Here is an 18,976-nt window from a genome sequence, read left to right on the forward strand (position 1 = left end):
AGCCCTGGGTGTAAATCCTGCTTCTCTCTACCATCTGTGACCGTGCCGTCCTTCTGACCTCTGTGCTTTGTCCAGATTACTCTGCCTACTTGAGATGCTGTCACTCTTCTCCACCTGCCCACACGTGACCATTCTTCAGGATCGGCCTGGTTCACAGGAATCTTTCAACCAGGATTTACAGCCCATGATTTGACATGGAAAAAGGAATTCACATTTACTAGACCTTTCCCATCTGTGTTGAACATAGTATTTTATAATACCTCCCATGAGATATATAATATTTCTTATGCTCATTTGACAAGTTTAGAAACTGAAGTTCAGGGGGACAAAGTAACTTGCCTGGGATTACTCAAGAGCAGGATTATTAACCCATGACTGTGTTTGAAAGTAAAACACACCAGCACACCTGTAAATATAATGCTCTGGAATATTTCCTCTGTTGTTACAATGTTTCATGGAACTATTATACTACCTCTTTCGTGTTTTCTCACTTTTTACATTCTTGCATATATATTCCTAAATTGCAGCTCAGTTACTTCATGACAAGGTTCATATATTTATAAATTTTTCCCATAATTCCTTATACAAACAAATGCACAATAAATGCTTATTTATTTGATAAGATTTGTTTTACTTAGTAATTCCTATAAATATTTTTAACTGTCTTATTTAAAACATATAGTACCATTTTGTTCTATTTCATCTTTTCCTAAATAAGTATATCATTCATGATACAAGAGAAAAACTGAAGCTTGACTTATGAAAGGGTTTCCATAAAGATAACTAATGGTTATTAATGATATAGATACCATAGTTTGGCTTACAGTTTTGCTTGGAATCTGTTTTTACAGGAAATATATCTCTGCACTTGGGATTGGTTGACACCATACACACTGGTCCACGTGAAGGTCCCTCCTATAAGAATTGTCCAGAATGTGTGTCTTTGCAAAGGATTAGGATCAAAACTAAATGAAAACAAACAGAAAACAAATCTGAACTACTGGTTAAAAAAAAAAGAGAGAGAGAGAGAGAGAGAAATCTTTCAGAAATAGTATTTTTGGAAGCAAGCAATGTATGCCAACATAAATATATATACATACATATGTGCAAATTTATTGAGTAATTATAAAAAGTAGAAATATTCATAATTTAAATTCAATGAAATAAAATCGGTCCTGTCACAGATTTGGGAACTCTGGATGGGATTGGGGGGAAATGAATGTTCTATCATTCTGATAATTTATATAAATTGTTCTCCCATGTGCACAGGAAATAATTTAAATAAGTCTGCCATGCTGTCATCAGAGAAGAGCATGAAGCTAAAAAAAGAAACAAAAAGGTACCTAAGTACATCACAGCAATAGGTAAGGTACTGAAATGAACACAAAATTGACATATCTTATATATATATATGATTCCTCTCCTAGCACATGTATAAGTCATAGTTCTAATTTATATTCAAACTTGAGAATTCAGCAATTAATAGTTTAATGATTTTCATGTTTTAAAACTACTATGCCATTATAATTGTGCTTTCTTACAATGCTGTGTGTACAGATAAATACTAATAGTTGAAAGTCACTTTATAACATGTACTAAATATTGTCACAAAAAAAGCTCAACTTCCACATTTAATACATCTTTTAACCCTTCTTAATATATCATACAAGGAGGAATGATTCTGCTTGTCTTTGCTACACAGTAGAAGCTTGAATATTTTCTGCAAAAGTAGCTTTCATGAAAATTTTCTGAACATTATAAAATTCCGCAAACTTATTTCAAATCTTATGTTTGAGATTAGTTGAGTAAAATGTTCCAATTGTGTGCCTATTCTGGTACTCCTACGGAAAGATGAGAGCCTCCATTCCATGTTCTAACATTTAATATAAAAGTCTAAGAGTTTCAAGGATGTTGACCCTTTCTCCCAAAGAGAAAGTAGTTAATATATTAGCTAACGGAAGTCAAACACCAAAGGTGATTCAGTGAGCTATCTGAGGCAACACAAGCTTTAGCACACCCAACTCAGAGATTTGAGGCCATCCAGAATACTTGGGCCAACTACTGTGCAGGAAATACCAAGACAACATCCTTCTCTTTGTGTATCTCAACTACAGCAGATCTTTTGCCCACAATATTCTTAAAACATATCTGAATAACAAAAGATATTCAATGAGGCTTTTAATTATTATTTTATGGTTGGCAACCTTCAAAGGTTTAATCTTTTACTTTTTAGAATCTCTTATTTATTGATGTTTAAGTCATCATTTTAATGTGACAGTATGTTTAGCCTTTCTATAAAGTGACAGTTATTTTGCAGAAAAACAATTGATTCCACACCTCTCCCCTCAGCCTAGCCTACTAGAAAGAGATGTAGGAATAATCAAGGCCTCCTGAGTGGCCACTGCTTCCTGGTATCCATTCCTCCCTCTTCTGGTCACAGCAACCCAAGTTTGCTCCATTAGTCTAAATGGCTGTCAATCAAAATGCTCTGCTCTGACCTAGCTAAGTGCTGGAATCATGGCCAAGCTAGGACAATTGGAGGCTCTCTTCTTTGGAATCTGAATCTTGAAGTAAAAAGAAAAAGAAATATTGAAAATAGTTGAGGGTTACCCTCTGCAATACATTCCCACAAGTTAAAGCAATGACCCTGTTCAGTTTATGAAAAAGCTCTTCTCAAACATTAGCGCCTATATTCAGAAAGGTAGATGAGAGCCACCCAAAGCAAAATGATGTTTTTCCTCTCAAAATAATTGCAGCATGTCTATCTCAAACACAGAGATGCTTAAAGAGAAAATAAGCCGCTCATTGTAAAATGAGCTCTTCTCTACATTGTATGTGATGTATAAGAATGACACTGGTCAGCCCTCAACACAAGGGTTAGTAAAAAATAAGGAAAAAAAAAAAAGAATGACACTGATGACCTAAAAGGAAAAATGTTTTCAATATTCTTTTAAATTGTATGATACAATATATCTATGGTGAAAGATCAGTTTTTCCATTAGTTTTTCTTTAGGAAAACTGAAGAGCTGTTTAATACATGCTGTATCATGTGCTATACTGACACTTGAGCCATCAGCCATAACCCTTCCAGTCAATTCTCTTGAAAGAATATAGACTAGGATATAATGAAGATTACATATTTACACATATACATTATAATATATGGCATAATAATAATACACTATCTATTGCTAGGGCAATATAAATGTCAAAGAAGAAATTCTGTAGGCTACTTGAAACAAAAAGCTGTCAAAATGGAATCACTGTTAATGTTTTTATCTTAAGAGGTTTCCTTTATCTCTGCACTATCTCTTCTCTTATCACCCTACTCCACCCTTCAACCTCGTCCAGACTTTTTAACATCTGAAAGAAAATATTCTTTTGCTACCAATCCCTTCTCAGGAGGAAGCACTCTGCTAAGTACCATGTAACTAAATACCATCTGGCTGTTTTAACCTTACTTTAAGAACTAGTGAGAACTCCTTACACCTTTGTTTGCCAGCTTCAAATTTCTGTACCACATCCTTAGTGGTTAGTTTGTTTTCTAAAGCAAACTTACTATTTCAGTAAAGAGATTATATTTACAGAAAAAAAAATTATATTAATCAAGAGGTAAATAGCAACTTACTTCCAGAAGTTTAATCTTCCACCATTATAGGCATCATTTATAATAGTGCCGAATCCATTTTGAACCACTGAAGCTTGTATAATCACAGATATAAATCCAGCCAACATGATCCCAACTTGGAAAACATCCGTCCAGATAACTGCCTTCAGACCACCCTTTCAGGGGAAAGTATATTAGGATTAGTGCTTCTATCAGACATTATTAAGCACCTACATGCTGTTCAGACTTATTGAATACATGGATCTTAGCCAAGAAGTGCACCCCGGGGAGATAGGTTGGGAGAACCTTCAAGAAAAGGTGATATGATATTTAAGCCAAACCAAACCTTCAAACATACAAGAAGTAAAGATGGGAGGTCCTCCCAGCAGAGAAACCAGCATGGGCAAAAGCATGGCTAGGTCAAAGTATATGGCATATTGATATATATTTTGGAGTAAAGTGGAATGGTGTGAAGAGATTGTTGGGAAGAAAATTCAGAGTCAAAATGCAAACAGAGATATCATAGATTTTGATAGGCAGGACTGGTATTCAAACAGTATGTACACAGAAGGTCATACCAATTGTTGAAATACTAAAATTGTTTATTAGTCACTGCCACACCCTTTCTTGAGTATCCCCCTCCAGTCTCTTTGCCCTTGGCTAGAACAGCCTATTCTTGAGGACCTGGCTCCTAAAAGATCCCTCAATTTTAGGGTTAAAACCTAAACTATCAGAGATCCCATAAGACTTGCACTACTGTTAAGGGCCAGCATCCACAGGAGTATCAGTGCCCAGGCCATACTGGTTCTTAAATATTTTAATTGTCGTTCTTTCCTAAAGGCAATGAGAAGTTATCTTAGGTTTCTGAGCTAAGGAATAATATCAGCAGAGATATAATAACTTGACAACAGTAAGGATGAATTAGGAGACAAGATTAGGGGCCATTGCAAGGCTCTGATAAAAGAAAACATTTTCAGTTATGATCAGTGTTCTTCTACAAAGGATGAAATTTTATCCTAGACTGAATATTCCTTATAAGAAAGAAGTTTTACTGTGGGAGGTAGGAGACTAGGTGTGAGCAACCCTAATGGCAGCACACAACCACTGGAATTTTCAATTTTGCAAAGCAAGTGTATAGAGTGAAAGGAGAAATAATGTTCTTGACATACCAATGTACAGTAGAATGTGCAGACCACCCCTGTAGCCACCACTGCACCCCACAGATCAAATCCTGTGACTGTCAAAGAAAAGAAAATGCACGTAAAACTGTGAAACATGCACAATAAACATACTTTTCAAAAATATCATCAAGGGGAAGCTATATCATTTATTGGGTACCTACCTCTATACCTAGGTCCAAATACCTCTAAAACTAGGTCCAAATCTCATAAGATGCACCAAAATAATTAAAGTTTCAAACTATTTGATGAGTTAAATAGACCTGATTTCTACCCTCAGACACCACACATAGATCCAAAATAGGCTAAATTAAATACATGAAAAGACATTTATATTGTAATTAAGCGAAGACACTGCTTAATATTATGAGGTAGTTATCCGGACTGAATGGAGTCTAAGGGTATTTGTCATCATGGTTCAAATAAACACACTATCCTACCTGTTCTTGAAAGACAAGTTGTTCATGTTACTAAAATGAGACTAAGACAGAGAAAAGTCTATATAATGTGCTGCCATTTATATAAGTAGTGGAGTGGAGAGGCATATTATAATTTATAAAGTAAAAGGATGATTCTGTGGCCACATATTTGGTAATTAACCAATTATTTGAATGACACTACTTGCCCCAAGTCAGATAAGAAGGAATGGGTGATTTGAATAGACCTACATCTATTAAAGGAATTTAATTAATAATCTTCTAAAACAGAAAGCTTAAGCCAAGATGGGCGTGCTGGCAAACCCTAGCAAACATTAAAGGAAAAATTACACCAACTTTATATGATGTCTTTCAGATGATAGAAGCAGGGGAAACACTTTCTAACTCATTCTATGAGCCTAGCATTACCCAAATACCAAAACCAGACAAAGACATTATGAGAAAAGAAAACTATAGACCAGTATCTCTCATAAACGCAGATGCAACAATCCTCAACAAAATATTAGCAAATTGAATCATAAAGGTGTAAAAAGAATTATTCACCATGACCAAGTGGGATTTATACCAGGCATGCAAAGCTGGTTAAAAATCTGAAAATCAATAAATGAAATCCATTACATCAATGGGCTAAAAAAAGAAATATTACATTACCATATAAATAGATGCAAAAAAGCACCTGACAAAATCCAACACTCAGTCATGATTTAAAAAATGAAACAAAACGAAAACAAACAAAAACCTCTCAGTAAACTAGGAATACAGGGGAAATGTCTCAAACTTAATAGACTGTCTACAAAAAGCCTACAGCTGACACCATACATAATGGTGAGAAAACAGAAGCTTTCCCACTAAGATTGGGTTTAAGGCAAAGACATCCCCTCTCACCACTCCTTTTCATCATACCGGAAGTCCTTGCTAAAACAATAGGGCACAAGAAAAGAAGTGTATACAAATTGGAAAGGAAGAAATAAAACTCTCTTTGTTCACAGTTGGATGACTATCTATGTAGAAAATATAAAAGAATCAACAAAACATCTTCTGAAACTAATAACAGATCATGGCAAGGTTGTAGGAATCAGATTAATATACAAGTGTCAGTTGCTTTCCTATATATCAACAGTAGACAAGTGGAATTTTAAATTAAAAACATATTATCATTTATATTAACACCACAAAATAAAATAGTTAGCTATAAATCTAACAAAATATATACAAGTTCTATACAAGGAGAACGACAAATCTCTGATGCATAAAATGAAAGAAGAACTAAATAAATAGAGACATAGTCCATGTTTATGGATAGAAAGACCAAATACTGCTGTCAGTTCTTCCCAATTTAACCTATAAATTCAGTGCACTTTCAATCAAAATTCCAGCAAGCTATTTTGTGTTTAACTACAAACTATGTAGAATCATCAAACTGATTCTAAAGTGTATATGGAGAGGCAAAAGACTGAGTAACCAACACAATTTTGAAGGAGAACAAAGTTGGAAAACGGACTCTATCTGAAGACTTACTATAAAACTACAGTCATCAAGACAGTGTGGTATTGGCAAAAGAATAAACAAGTAGATCAATGGAAAAGAATGGAGAGCCCAGAAATAAACCCCATAAATATATCTTGGGCAGAGGAGCAAAGGCAATACAGTGGAGTACAGACAGTTTCATCAACAAATGGTGCTGGAACAGCTGGAACTCACAGGCAAACATGAATCTAGATATAGACCTTACACCCTTCACCAAAATTAAGTCAAGATGGCTCATAGCTCTTGTAAAATGCAAAGCTATTAAACTCCTAGAATATAACAAAGGAAAAAAACAAGATACCTAGAATATGATGATGCCTATACACAAAAGACACAATTCGTGAAATAATTGATCAGCTAGACCTTATTAAAATTAAAAATTTTACAAAAGACAATTTCAAGAGAATTAGAAGACAAGCCATAGACTGGGAGAAAATTTTGGAAAAAAAAAATCTGATAAAGGGCTATTATCAAAAATATACAAAATAACTGTTAAAATTCAACATTAATAAAAGACCTGATTCTAAAATAAGCCAAAGGTTTTAATAAACATCTCACCAAGGAAAAAATATAAAAAAATAAGCATATGAAAAAATTATCCACATCATATGTGATCAGAGAAATGCAATTAAATCAGCAAGCTACTAGTGGACACCTAATAGAATGGCCAAAATCTGGAACACCGACAATAGCAAATGCTGACGGGGATGTGGAGCAACAGACTTCTTTCATATATTGCTGGTGAGAATGTAAAATGGTAATAGCCATTCTGAAAGACAGTCTGTCAGTTTCTTAGAAAATTATACTCTTACTATAAAATCCAGCAATCATGCCCCTTGGTATTTAGCTAAAAGAGTTGAAAGTTACGTCCACACAAAAACCTGCACACATATGTTTATAGCAGCTTTATTCATAACTGCCACAACTTGAAAACAACCAAGAAGTCCTTAAGGAGGTGAATGGATAAATAACTTGTGGTACATCCAGACAATGGATATTAAGCTATTAAGCCACAAAGCAACATGCATGATTCTAACTACATGCTTTCTGAAAAAGGCAAAACTATAGAAAAATAGTGATTGCTACAGGAGGAAGGAATAAATATACCAAAGGATTTTTTTGAGCAGTAAAAATACTGTATGATGTTATGATAATGAATATATGTATGATAATTACACATTTGTCCAAACCCATAGAAATTACAACACCAAGAGTGAACTCTAAGGTAAATATGGACTTTGAGTGATTATCACATGTCAATGTAGATTCATCCCGGATAACAAATGTACCATTCTGGTAAGTAATTTTGACCATGGAGAATATCTGCACGTGTGGGGTCAAAGGGTATATTGAAAATCCCTGTACTTTCCTCTCAATTTTGATGAAACCTGAAACTGCTCTAAAAAAATTATCTTTAAAAAACGTATAAATACTTCTTTAAAAGGAAGGACAAAAAGCGTTACTTATAGGAGGGAAGGAACAGGCTAAAAGAGACAACTATATAACTTAGGCTTCTCTAAACATGTTTCATTTCGTACACTGGACTTTGGAACCACGTAAATATTCTACATAAGTTAGCTATTAAACACTACTGGAATCATGTCAAAAGAAGTCAAGAGACAACTTAAGGAGGCTCCTGCTGGACCAAAATGAGATATTAATGTCAACGTTTTAAATATGATGATGGCATAACAATATTTTAAAAACACATCCTGATATGAACTTTCAGTTATTAAATACAGATGTCATGGGAATATAATGTACTAGGTGATGACTATAGTTAATAATACTGTATTGCGCATTTGAAAGTTGCTAAGGGTGTAGATCTTAAAAGCTCTCATCATAAGAAAAAAAAATTTGTAACCATATATGATGACGGATATTAACTAGACATTGTGGTATCATTTTGCAAAAATACACAAATATCAAATTACTATGTTGTACACCTGAAATTAACATCATGTTATATGTCAGTTAACCCTGATGGGGGAAAAAAGCATGTCCTTATTTTTTAAACGCTATTGAACTAATAAAAAATGATAAAAATATCTCAGATTTACAGCAAAATAATCTAATGAGGGAACCAGGGAATGAATTAAACCAAGTGTTAATAATTATTAGTGTAGAGGTAAGGGAACATTAGGGTTCAATATACTGTCCTCTCTATTTTAGTAGATGTTTGAAGTTTTTCATAGAAAAGGAAAAAATGGACCTACAAAATGTTAAGTTCCAACTCAGTTAAACATATTTCTACCTGTTATATATAGTAAGTAATATGTCTATGCTTCTGCCTACAGCCTTCAACATGGTGAAAAACACAGTTGATATTCAAGTAGCCAAGACATAGTCCCTCTGGTTCTCATTTATTCCAAGAGTTGCTCAATAAACTGATAAGAACTGAGTTCTTGGTTTCTTTATAGATTGAAGGTACTGCTCTCTTTTTCCTAGAACTGCACTTTAAAACCCTAAAGCCAACATCTTCAATAACACTTAAAGCCAATAGATAGCTTAATGAAGTTTATAGCTCAGCTTTTTACAAATGAAACGATCCATTTATAATGTTGGTACTGTTGACATGGAATATGCCTAACATTCAGAAGTCTAAGGTACATAGAGTTCTTTGTAATGATAGTGTTATACTTTATAAACTTGGATGATAACTACTATTTATTATGAAATTTAAAAATTAGAGTGTGGAGTTAGCAACTTTTTTTCATTTTATAATAACTCCAGGAATTACACCACATTCTTTCCATCAGAGTCCATTTGTCCATTTGACAAGGAAGGTTGAGAGGTAAATCCCCTTCTGGTTGATAAGAATTCAAAGGACATAGAGTTTCCCTGAAGCCTTTTAAGAATATGACTAACATGAACCTTTGCCTCAATAAACTATCCCAGTTTCACTCCTATTATCTGCCCAAAGCTAGAGAGTAAGGTGCTTTGTTGATCAACACAACCATCATACACATTTGTTTAGAAGAACGCTATAGCCTTCTGTCCTTTTGTCACTAGAAGCAGTATGGTATTTCAAATCACACAGATCTTTCTTTTGCATTTTAGACCACGTTAGAAGTAAGGAGAAGAAAGGCTTCTTTTCCTGCCAAATTTTACAAAGTAACTGAGTCAAATAACAGAAAAAAAGCCTCTTGGAGATGGGCTAGAAGTCATAGCCAGAAAAAGGGGGAAGTGCAGTCATTCACAATTTAGACTCCAGGCGGCACTCATTCTGATCAAACGCAGAATGACTGGCATGTCCCAGGGACTCACTTGCCCAGTGAGGTCTGTCCTACTAATATACAGACCTTTCGGAGCTATGGAACCCCAAGAAACTGCAGGTATAAATACTGAATCCTCATTTCCCTCCTCATGCTGATGCAGGTTACTGGAAGCAACTCTTCCATTTCCCCATCTCCTTAGAGAACAAGGTCTATTAAAAATGAACCCCAAAATGTGACATAATTGGTAACTCTGAAATGTACCTTGGTTCAAAGCCAGGGCAGGGGCATAGATAACAATCCCAGTATACAGAACCTAGGGAAAGAGAAAGGAGAGCAAATGAATGATATTAATTATACAATTTAAAAATAAATATTTTTCTACAAATTTAAGTATAAATTAAAACAGCAGTTTCAATAAACTTAATAAAATATGCTTATAACTTGAAAAATGCTATTTAAGTAAAGTTGATAACTTTTTCTATTTTTGGTATGGTCATCGGTTACAAATATCTTTTATGACCAATTTTGTGTAAAAATATAGACTTTTTAGGTGGTGCTTAATGTAGTCACTGACCCATCAACTCAAGCTAAAAATAAATTGTACAGGACCTAAAACAATTAGAAAGAAAGAATAAAAATTTAGGCCCTGGCCGGTTGGCTCAGCGGTAGAGCGTCGGCCTGGCGTGCGGGGGACCCGGGTTCGATTCCCGGCCAGGGCACACAGGAGAAGCGCCCATTTGCTTCTCCACCCCCACCCCCCTCCTTCCTCTCTGTCTCTCTCTTCCCCTCCCGCAGCCAAGGCTCCATTGGAGCAAAGATGGCCCGGGCGCTGGAGATGGCTCCTTGGCCTCTGCCCCAGGCGCTAGAGTGGCTCTGGTCGCGGCAGAGCGACGCCCCGGAGGGGCAGAGCATCGCCCCCTGGTGGGCAGAGCATCGCCCCTGGTGGGCGTGCCGGGTGGATCCCGGTCGGGTGCATGCGGGAATCTGTCTGACTGTCTCTCCCCGTTTCCAGCTTCAGAAAAATACAAAAAAAAAAAAAAAATAAAAATTTAAAAGTGGGTAGTCCCTCATTCATATGCCTTTAAACTATTGTTAATCACTGCATAATTAATTAGAAAAACTAAAAATGTTAGAAATTGGTTTGTAAAAGTTTGCATGCCCATTAATTAAACAAAAGTGTAAATTTGCCCTAAAAACTCCTGAAAGTCAACCAAAACTGCATTCCACATTTTTTCTATTATTAATTTTGTTTATTCATACATTTAATAAATATGTACTAATCTGGGGTATGATAGTGAATAAGATAAATAAGGTATTTTTTCTCAATCTTTATTGCACTTGATCCAATATATCACATAGAATCTAATTCTATGATTACTCTATAGAACTGTATTATGTAGTATTGGAAATATGTCCTTCAATGGGAGATGCTAAAGCTCCCCTCTTTTTGTAAGAATGACTAGCTTTCCTGTCATTATTCTGTCCAACCCAAAGATTTGAAAACGTGACCACAGGTCACCTTCTTAACACAGCCCCCACTTTTCATTTCTGTTGATATTTCTAACAATGATCCAAAGAGGGTCTGAATTGTTAGCGAACACAAGTTACCGGCCTCAGCTCTGTGTCAGAATACCTACCAGACCCCAAAGGGTTCCCCAAAGGGTTTAGTAGTGCAGGTTGTTAACAACTAATATAATTTAAGTATGTAATTCCCAAAGAGATAAAATGGAGGTGAGCTAAGTCATTTACAAAGGCATTCTGTTGTGCTATAGCAAATGCTTAGGTAGCTGTTGATTGGAGAAATGGTATTGTAAATAAATATGAAAATTAAAACTTCTTCCTAGACTTCCATTATCAAACCCATCTCTCAAGCACTTAGCTGCCAAGGGGAAGGTAGATACAAATCATGTGGCAATGATCACGACAAACCTCCAGCAGCTTAAAAGGGTGCAAAGCATTCTCTGGCATCACCTGCTTGGCAAATCTTTGCCTTCTATAATGTCAAACAGTAAATCTATACCCGCATATTCTTGAATTACTGGATTGTGTACTTCGCTTAAAAACACCTCCAAGAGTGTGTGGTTCTGTTGTTTTACCCTCAATGACTGCTTCAACTGGGTCTTAAGGTTCAATTTTTAAAAGGGAGACAGCCCAAAGTGGATAGCTTGTTTGGTTAGAGCATCATTCCAAAGCATAGGGGTTGCTGGTTCAATCACTGGTCAGGGCATACACAGGAACAGATGTTCTTGTCTCTTTCCTGCTCTCTCCCTCCCCCTCTCTAAAATCAGTAAGATAAACATTAAAAAAGAGAGAGAGAGAAAGAGAACAGATTTACTTTTTAAGTATGGTTCCAAAGAAAATTGTTTTTTAATGTCTTCCTATGTCAATTAATTTTTTAAAATCTATTATTTAACATGTTGCAAAAATACTATGAAACATACAACTTGTTTTCCCTTTGTTAAAATTCCTGCTCTCAGCTGCTACAGCTCTTACAAAAATCTTTGTCATCTCAGCAATGCCCTTACTGTCACTTTGATAGGGAGGTGGGATAGAGAAACACGTATTTTCCTGAAACAACATAACCATTGCTTGATCAATATAATATTTAACCTTCACTTAGATTATTCTGTTTTCCCAGGAAGAAATTCATTTGTTAAAACACTATTTAGGCCCTGGCTGGTTGGCTCAGTTGTAGAGCATTAGCCTGGCATTTGTATGTCCCAGGATCGATTCCCAGTTAGGGCACACAGAAGGGAACATCTGCTTCTCCACCCCTCCCCCTCTCCCTTCTCTCTCTTCCTCTCCTGCAGCCATGGCTGGGTTGAAGCAAGTTGGCCCTGGGTGGTGAGGATGGCTCCATGGCTTCGCCTCAAGCACTAAAATAGCTCAGTTGCCAAGCAATGGAGCAAAGGCCCCAGGTGGGCAGAGCATTGCCCAGTAGGGGGCTTGCCAGGTGGATCCTGGTCAGGACACATGCAGGAGTCTGTCTTTCTGTCTCCTAGCTTCTCACTTAAGAAAAAAAAACATTATTCAGTGCTCTTAAAGGTTAATGCTGTGTAGTTTTTCCTTTTTTATTTCCCATTTTCAACATCTCTTTTTTTCTCTTTCATGTGTTTACCAAAAAAAGCTTGGCCCAGATGCCTTGATTAAAAACATTTTAAATGACCAAAGGTGAAATAAACTAATGGAGAACTACTTACTGTTTGAATAATATAGACGATCGTTCCACAGAGACGAACATATCTGTTAAATCGAAGTTCTAAATACTGTTTCCAAAAAAAAGAAAAATGGATAATATGTAAAACCCCTGGGCACTTCTTTTTTAAATCAGAAGCTTAGGAAATAAAGGACTTAGAATTTAAAATTCATAGTTAATTTGTATTCTCTATTAATATTATACAATTATTTTTATTTACACATGCAAAATTGACTCTTGTTTTAATAGTACAGTTTAATGAGCCTGACTTGTGGTGGCGCAGTGGGTAAAGTGTCCTCCTGGAATGTTGAGGTCGCCGTTTAGAAACCCTGAGCTTGCCCAGTCAAGGCACACACAGGAAGCAACTACTATGAGTTGATGCTTCCTGCTACTGCCCCCTTTCTCTCTCTCCTCCTTAAAATCAATAAATAAAATCTTAAAAAAAAAGAGTACAGCTCAATGAGTTTTAACACATACAAAACAATTCCCTCATTCCAGAACCTTCTTGACATTGCTCTTTTATAGTCAAACCCTCCCCCAAGCCCTCAGTCTTGGCAATCACTAATGTGTTCTCCATCCCTAGTTTTGCCTTTTCCGGAATGTCATATAAATGGAATTATGTTCTGCCTTTTAGAATAAGCAAAGTGTGTTCTCCTCTTGCTCTTGGTATCTACGCTATACAGTTCCCTTGATTCACTTAGGAAACAGTTTTTCCCATTGTAGGAAATTGTGATAAAATTGTCAATTGAGATGTCCTGCCTTTTCTCACCAAGGAGTCATCACATGACCCAAGCTCAACCATTCAGCTTCTCTTCTCAATGAATATTTGAATCTTGGAGGCAAGATATAAAGCTAGAAAACGACTGGAGCAGAAGCAGACTGATTATGACAGGGTGACCTGAGCAGCTGCCCTGGCTTCTGTCCTTTTCACAAGTCTTCAGCTTTTATCTCTGTTGTATGAGCGACTCTCATATTCTTACAATAATTTTGTTTAACATAAATAAGCCCAAGTCAGTTTCTGTTCAAAGCCAACAACCTAACCTTATTCTACTATTCTCCTTGACATCTGTTATATCTCATAATACAGTCTTTTCATCTTCTATATTACATATGAGAATGTATTAGAGAGTTAGAATACTAGAATTTCAGAACTGGAAGGAACTGGAGTCTAAAGCACTCTTTAAATATTAGTGCTACATGTAGAGAGAATTTTAAGACTGACAAAAATGGTCTTTTAATATAGCAGGAAAAAAAGGAAAGAAAAACTAACATTAACTAATAATTGGGGGGAAAGAATATTTTTGCTCCATAGTCATAGCTAAGATTTATCAAGTATTTGCTTTGTATAGGGTCCTCTCAACAACTCCATGAGTGGGTACTAAGAATAAGGCTCATGAGGACACTGGAGTTCAGAGAGAACCTAATAATTGTCAGAGCCACAACACAAATCTAGGACCATTTGATGCCCAAATCTTTGCATGTGATTGCTTTGTCCTAGCCTTACTCTCAACTTCATTAGCTTGGGAAAGTCACTCAGAATCTCATGTTCCTTCCTCTTGAAAATAAGAATCTTAAATAATTATTTTCCCTCTTGCTTTGCAGAGTTTTGGAGACTATCAAATTATAGAAGAGGATAGAGAGGTGTTGTAAACTATTCACTTAGCATAAGACATGAAGAAGTTGATATCCAAATCCTTAGGCCTTGAGAATCTCAGTAAATTGCATGTCAAAATCATCCAAGGATAACTTGGAAGACTTTTAAGAAGACTCAAAATGTAAGCTTGGAAACAAGGCGGTGTTATCTCTTTTAGAATTGTTTTAGTAAAACTATTAAAAAATTAATGTACGTGAGTAGACAGAGAAGTCTTTGCCTTTTCTAGATACATGACATCTAAATTGCGGGAGACTAAAGGAAACTGAAGAGAAAAATGCGATTAAGGTAAGAATGTATTTAGTAAATTGAATCAAATAGTTGGTTTTAAAGAAGTTATTTTTCTTTCCTCCAAAATCAGCTAGATCTAGGCAATCTTTTGGATTTAAGCTCACACAAGAACAACTCAAAACAGAGCCAAGAAGTCTATCACTATCTCAGCTATCAGTGGTTTCTGGGCTGCTAAAATATACCTAGAGGCCCTGTTGGATAGCTTGGTTGGTTAAAGGATTGTCCTGAAGCTCAGAGGTTGCCGGTTCAATCTCCGGTCAGGGCACATAACAGCTCAGGTGTTCTTGTCTCTCTCACTAAAATCAATATATAAAATATTGTTTAAAAAAAAGAAAGAAAGAAATACCTGGAGACCTTCCAGAAGCTCAAGTCACTGAGCAGCAATAGACTTAGAGAATAGCTCTAGGATTCTCATACAAAACTAGAGACTAACAGTTGGTGCCTATAGCCAACCAAGGTCTGCAATAGTCCTCAGAACTTTGAATAATTTAGGGACACTGACACTTCTACTGAATGAATTTTTTTTAAAGAGTCTGGACAATTCAGTTTAAACACACAGACTTCGCTGGATCCAGAAAGTACTGAAGAAGTGACGAACAAAATTGCATTCCTGCATTTTACTTATCTGTGGGTCTGGACATTGCTAAACTCCTACCAGAACTATACTCGGAAGGCAGTGATAAATAGATGTCAAAAATGCTTCTGAAGAGCCAATTTTAGATAACAAACTTAAATAGGGAGAGATTTCAGACTTAAGCAAGAATGCCAGTATCACTCAATGTTGCACTTCTTAGGCTGTATGGGTGGCCTCCATCTCTCCCATAAAACAAAATAGGCCTCCAGGAGACACACCAGAGTCCTCAGGAGCAGCCAGTATGCCCCACTGCACAGGCTCTAGGTAAGTATCTACTTTGCTTCACGCTCTCTGATGTAGCTTCATTTACTCTGAGCCTCTTTGTCTGCAAGATGGGGCTCATAGTACCTCTCTTAGAAGGACTGTTTTGAGGACTGAGTTTGATAAGTTTTGTAAAACATGCAGCTGGTGCCCAGCATGTATTCAACATTCAGTACATGTCAGGTTTTTTTTGCCAGTTTTAGCTGGAACCCTGCTAACTTAGCCTTCACAGTCCTGGAAAGGGGTGGGAAACCTGTTTCTGGTTGAGTTAATATTGCTGCCCCATGGAGGTACGGGTCAGTGATTATGAGAGCAGCATTCATCAGTGAGAACTGAAGTCCTCTGGCCAGATTCTTCAAACCCTTTGGGAGTTTCTGAGTTGGTTAACTACAGATCAGAGCTCACTGGTTTAAATGCCTACAGGTCCCACCAGGTAACAGCTGTGTGGTGAGTGGCTTCGGTCGTGTTCATACATCCATGATATGGACTATTCCTCACACCCACTGAGAAGTGCGTTCTCTCACATCTCCCTTGAAACAGTAAGTCCCTTTACCCTGTCCATTTTCCCTTTTGCATTTTTGATAAAGACATAAAGGCAGATAAAGACTTCTCTAGCACAAAAATGTAACCATGCAAATGCAGGATGAGACCTTAATACAGAAGGAGGGAGTGACAGCAATGGCTGGATACTAGAGTTTCTATGGCCACAGGGAGTGTGGGCTCAGTGTCACCAGTGTTTTTGGGTTATCAAAAGAAGCCAGAATACAGAATTTTATGTGACTTCCACCATCATTAAATGATAAATCATTTTTGTTTCAAAACATCATTAGGGTAGTAAAAAAAAGGAAAAAAGACTGAAGACTGAGTTTGGCCTGGGGCAGCCAGTTTGTTACCTCTGAGCAAATCAGAAATTCCATCCTACTCACCTCTAGGGTGATGACTAAACGTTCCCAAACACAATGACCAGTGGAACGCAATGCTGTCCCAGGGATACCTTGCCCTGGATGACATCACCAGAACACTTGTAGTTTGTCACCAACACTTATTGTGCCATTGGGGCCTTATTCACAGCACCAATTGAACTAGACTTACTAGGAAACCACCTTGCAGTGACTCTGGATTGGAGCAAACACTATATAAGCTCAAGGATAGAATCAGCTACCAAAACTGAGGCTCTGAGCCCTCTGGATAAAGGAAACTTCTGCAGGTTTGTGTATGTGGCTCATGGGTTAGTGCCTGGGTGAAAGAGACTACTGAAGGCACTGAACTGGACCTCACCAGTCCCATGAGCTTTTATCTTCCCCCAACTCTCCCATTCAACAGCTCTTTAAACTAACCCACACATTCACCATCTTTGCAAAGCCCTTTCCTGCAGACAGGTTGAGAAAACCTATAACCAGTGGCCCGTGCAGTAGGGAGCACAGTTTTCCTTAATGAACTTTCCATAAAGAGAGAAGGTAGAGTTGTTAAAGAATACTGCAGCCAAATTTTCCTAGTGATCCCAAGATAACCACATCTACCACCACCACACCAATACTTATAGCTAACCTTTATTCAGCATGTTCCCTGTACCAGACACTATTTTAAACGCTACACTTGCATCATCTCATGAGGTGGGTGGTATTATTATTTTCATTTTGAGATGAAGATATAGAAACAAAATGTTAAATAAGTCACCCAAGGTCACCCAGCTAGTAAGTGGTAGAATCTGGTCTCAAACACAGTATAGCACCTTAACTTACCCTCCCCCAAGATATAAAGTTTTAAAATCTTCTTGAACCAAAGATGTTAAAGCAGAAAGGGCCTTAACGAGCACTAGTCCAAATCATTCCATTTACTTCGGAAGCCTCTCTTTTTCACTGAGCTCCAAGAGGTAAATCCCAAGATTTTTCCCTCCTTACAGGACACCTGTTCCCAAAAGGGGAGGATGAGGGAAGGGATGGACCTGCTCGAGGAGAGATTTCAACTTGAGGTGAGTCTGTGCCCTGGAAAGTCGTTCAGGAGCTTGACAAGTACTCCCCTTTTTCCTCCCCAGCCTACCCTCACCCTTTACCTCATAGGTGCTGGTAATTCCCAGTTTATAGAACACCGGGAGGAAGATCTCCGCGCTTAAGATCACCATAGTGCCGTAGCTGATGCTGAAGAGGCTGAATATGGCCCCAAAACGGTAGACTTCGGTGGGGGAGCCCAGGACGGTGACAGCAGACATGAAGCTGGCCGTGAGGGACAGCGCCACCGGCACGGCTGTCATTCTACGGCCGCCCATCAGAAAATCCTTGGAGGTCTGCTGTTTCTTCCCCGCAAAGGCATAGTAGATGCCGATGGCGGCCGAGATGAGCAGCATTCCGGCAAACACCACGTAGTCCCACACCACGAAGGTGCCGATCCCCCGCGACGGGCCCATGGCTGCGCGGCTGTCCGGTGCCTGCGCTCAAACTGGCTCCTGGAAGGAGTGCAGCCGGAGTTACTGCTTTCCCTGGGCAGCCTGGCGCTCGCTTCTTATCTCCCAGCGCCGCGGGCGTGGCTCCCCGCGGGGACTGGAGGCGTCCTGAGGGGGTCGGTGCCGCCCATCCCACGAAGTGGGTCGGGGGACACGCGCCAGCAGCAGCCTCTGCACCCACCGCAGCCAACAAAAAACCTCGATTTGGGACTTCGGTAACCTTCCAATCAGAGGTGAGCGCCCGCCAGGTGCCAGGCTGGGGTGGACTGGATCTCCCAGGCGCCACAAACACCTGGGCAAGTCTGGTGAAAGCGTAGGGAGCGTATTGTATCAACTCCACCCAATGAGAGGCACCATTTAAATGAGCAGGAAACTGATGCGTGAGTGTAGGTCGAAGGGCAATTGTCACGCCTTTAAACTTTTAGTTTTCCAGTTCAAAAGTCCGGTTCCTCAAGAGAAGGTACTCTTGGAGATTTTAGATTTCTTTATTTGAAAAATGAATGGGCGATTGGGGTGACTGTACACTGAGCGGCGGT

The 18,976-nt window shown here is 37.9% G+C and overlaps 1 protein-coding gene across 1 annotated transcript in view; it reads right to left on the reverse strand.

The window, feature by feature from the left end:
* SLC5A8 (solute carrier family 5 member 8) overlaps nucleotides 1–18,743 on the reverse strand; it is a 50,117-nt gene extending 31,374 nt beyond the window's left edge. Inside the window, exons 1-6 of the mRNA XM_066262645.1 lie at nucleotides 18,054–18,743; nucleotides 13,168–13,233; nucleotides 10,229–10,280; nucleotides 4,777–4,844; nucleotides 3,629–3,783; nucleotides 825–965 (exon numbers count right to left, since the gene is read on the reverse strand). Of these exons, the coding sequence (XP_066118742.1) occupies nucleotides 825–965; nucleotides 3,629–3,783; nucleotides 4,777–4,844; nucleotides 10,229–10,280; nucleotides 13,168–13,233; nucleotides 18,054–18,404 (833 nt within the window). The 5' untranslated portion in view covers nucleotides 18,405–18,743. The remainder of the gene's footprint in view (nucleotides 1–824; nucleotides 966–3,628; nucleotides 3,784–4,776; nucleotides 4,845–10,228; nucleotides 10,281–13,167; nucleotides 13,234–18,053) is intronic.
* Between the last annotated feature and the right edge of the window lie 233 nt (nucleotides 18,744–18,976).

The sequence above is a fragment of the Saccopteryx bilineata genome, chromosome 1, assembly GCF_036850765.1.
Source record: "Saccopteryx bilineata isolate mSacBil1 chromosome 1, mSacBil1_pri_phased_curated, whole genome shotgun sequence".
Classification (NCBI taxonomy): Eukaryota; Metazoa; Chordata; class Mammalia; order Chiroptera; family Emballonuridae; genus Saccopteryx; species Saccopteryx bilineata.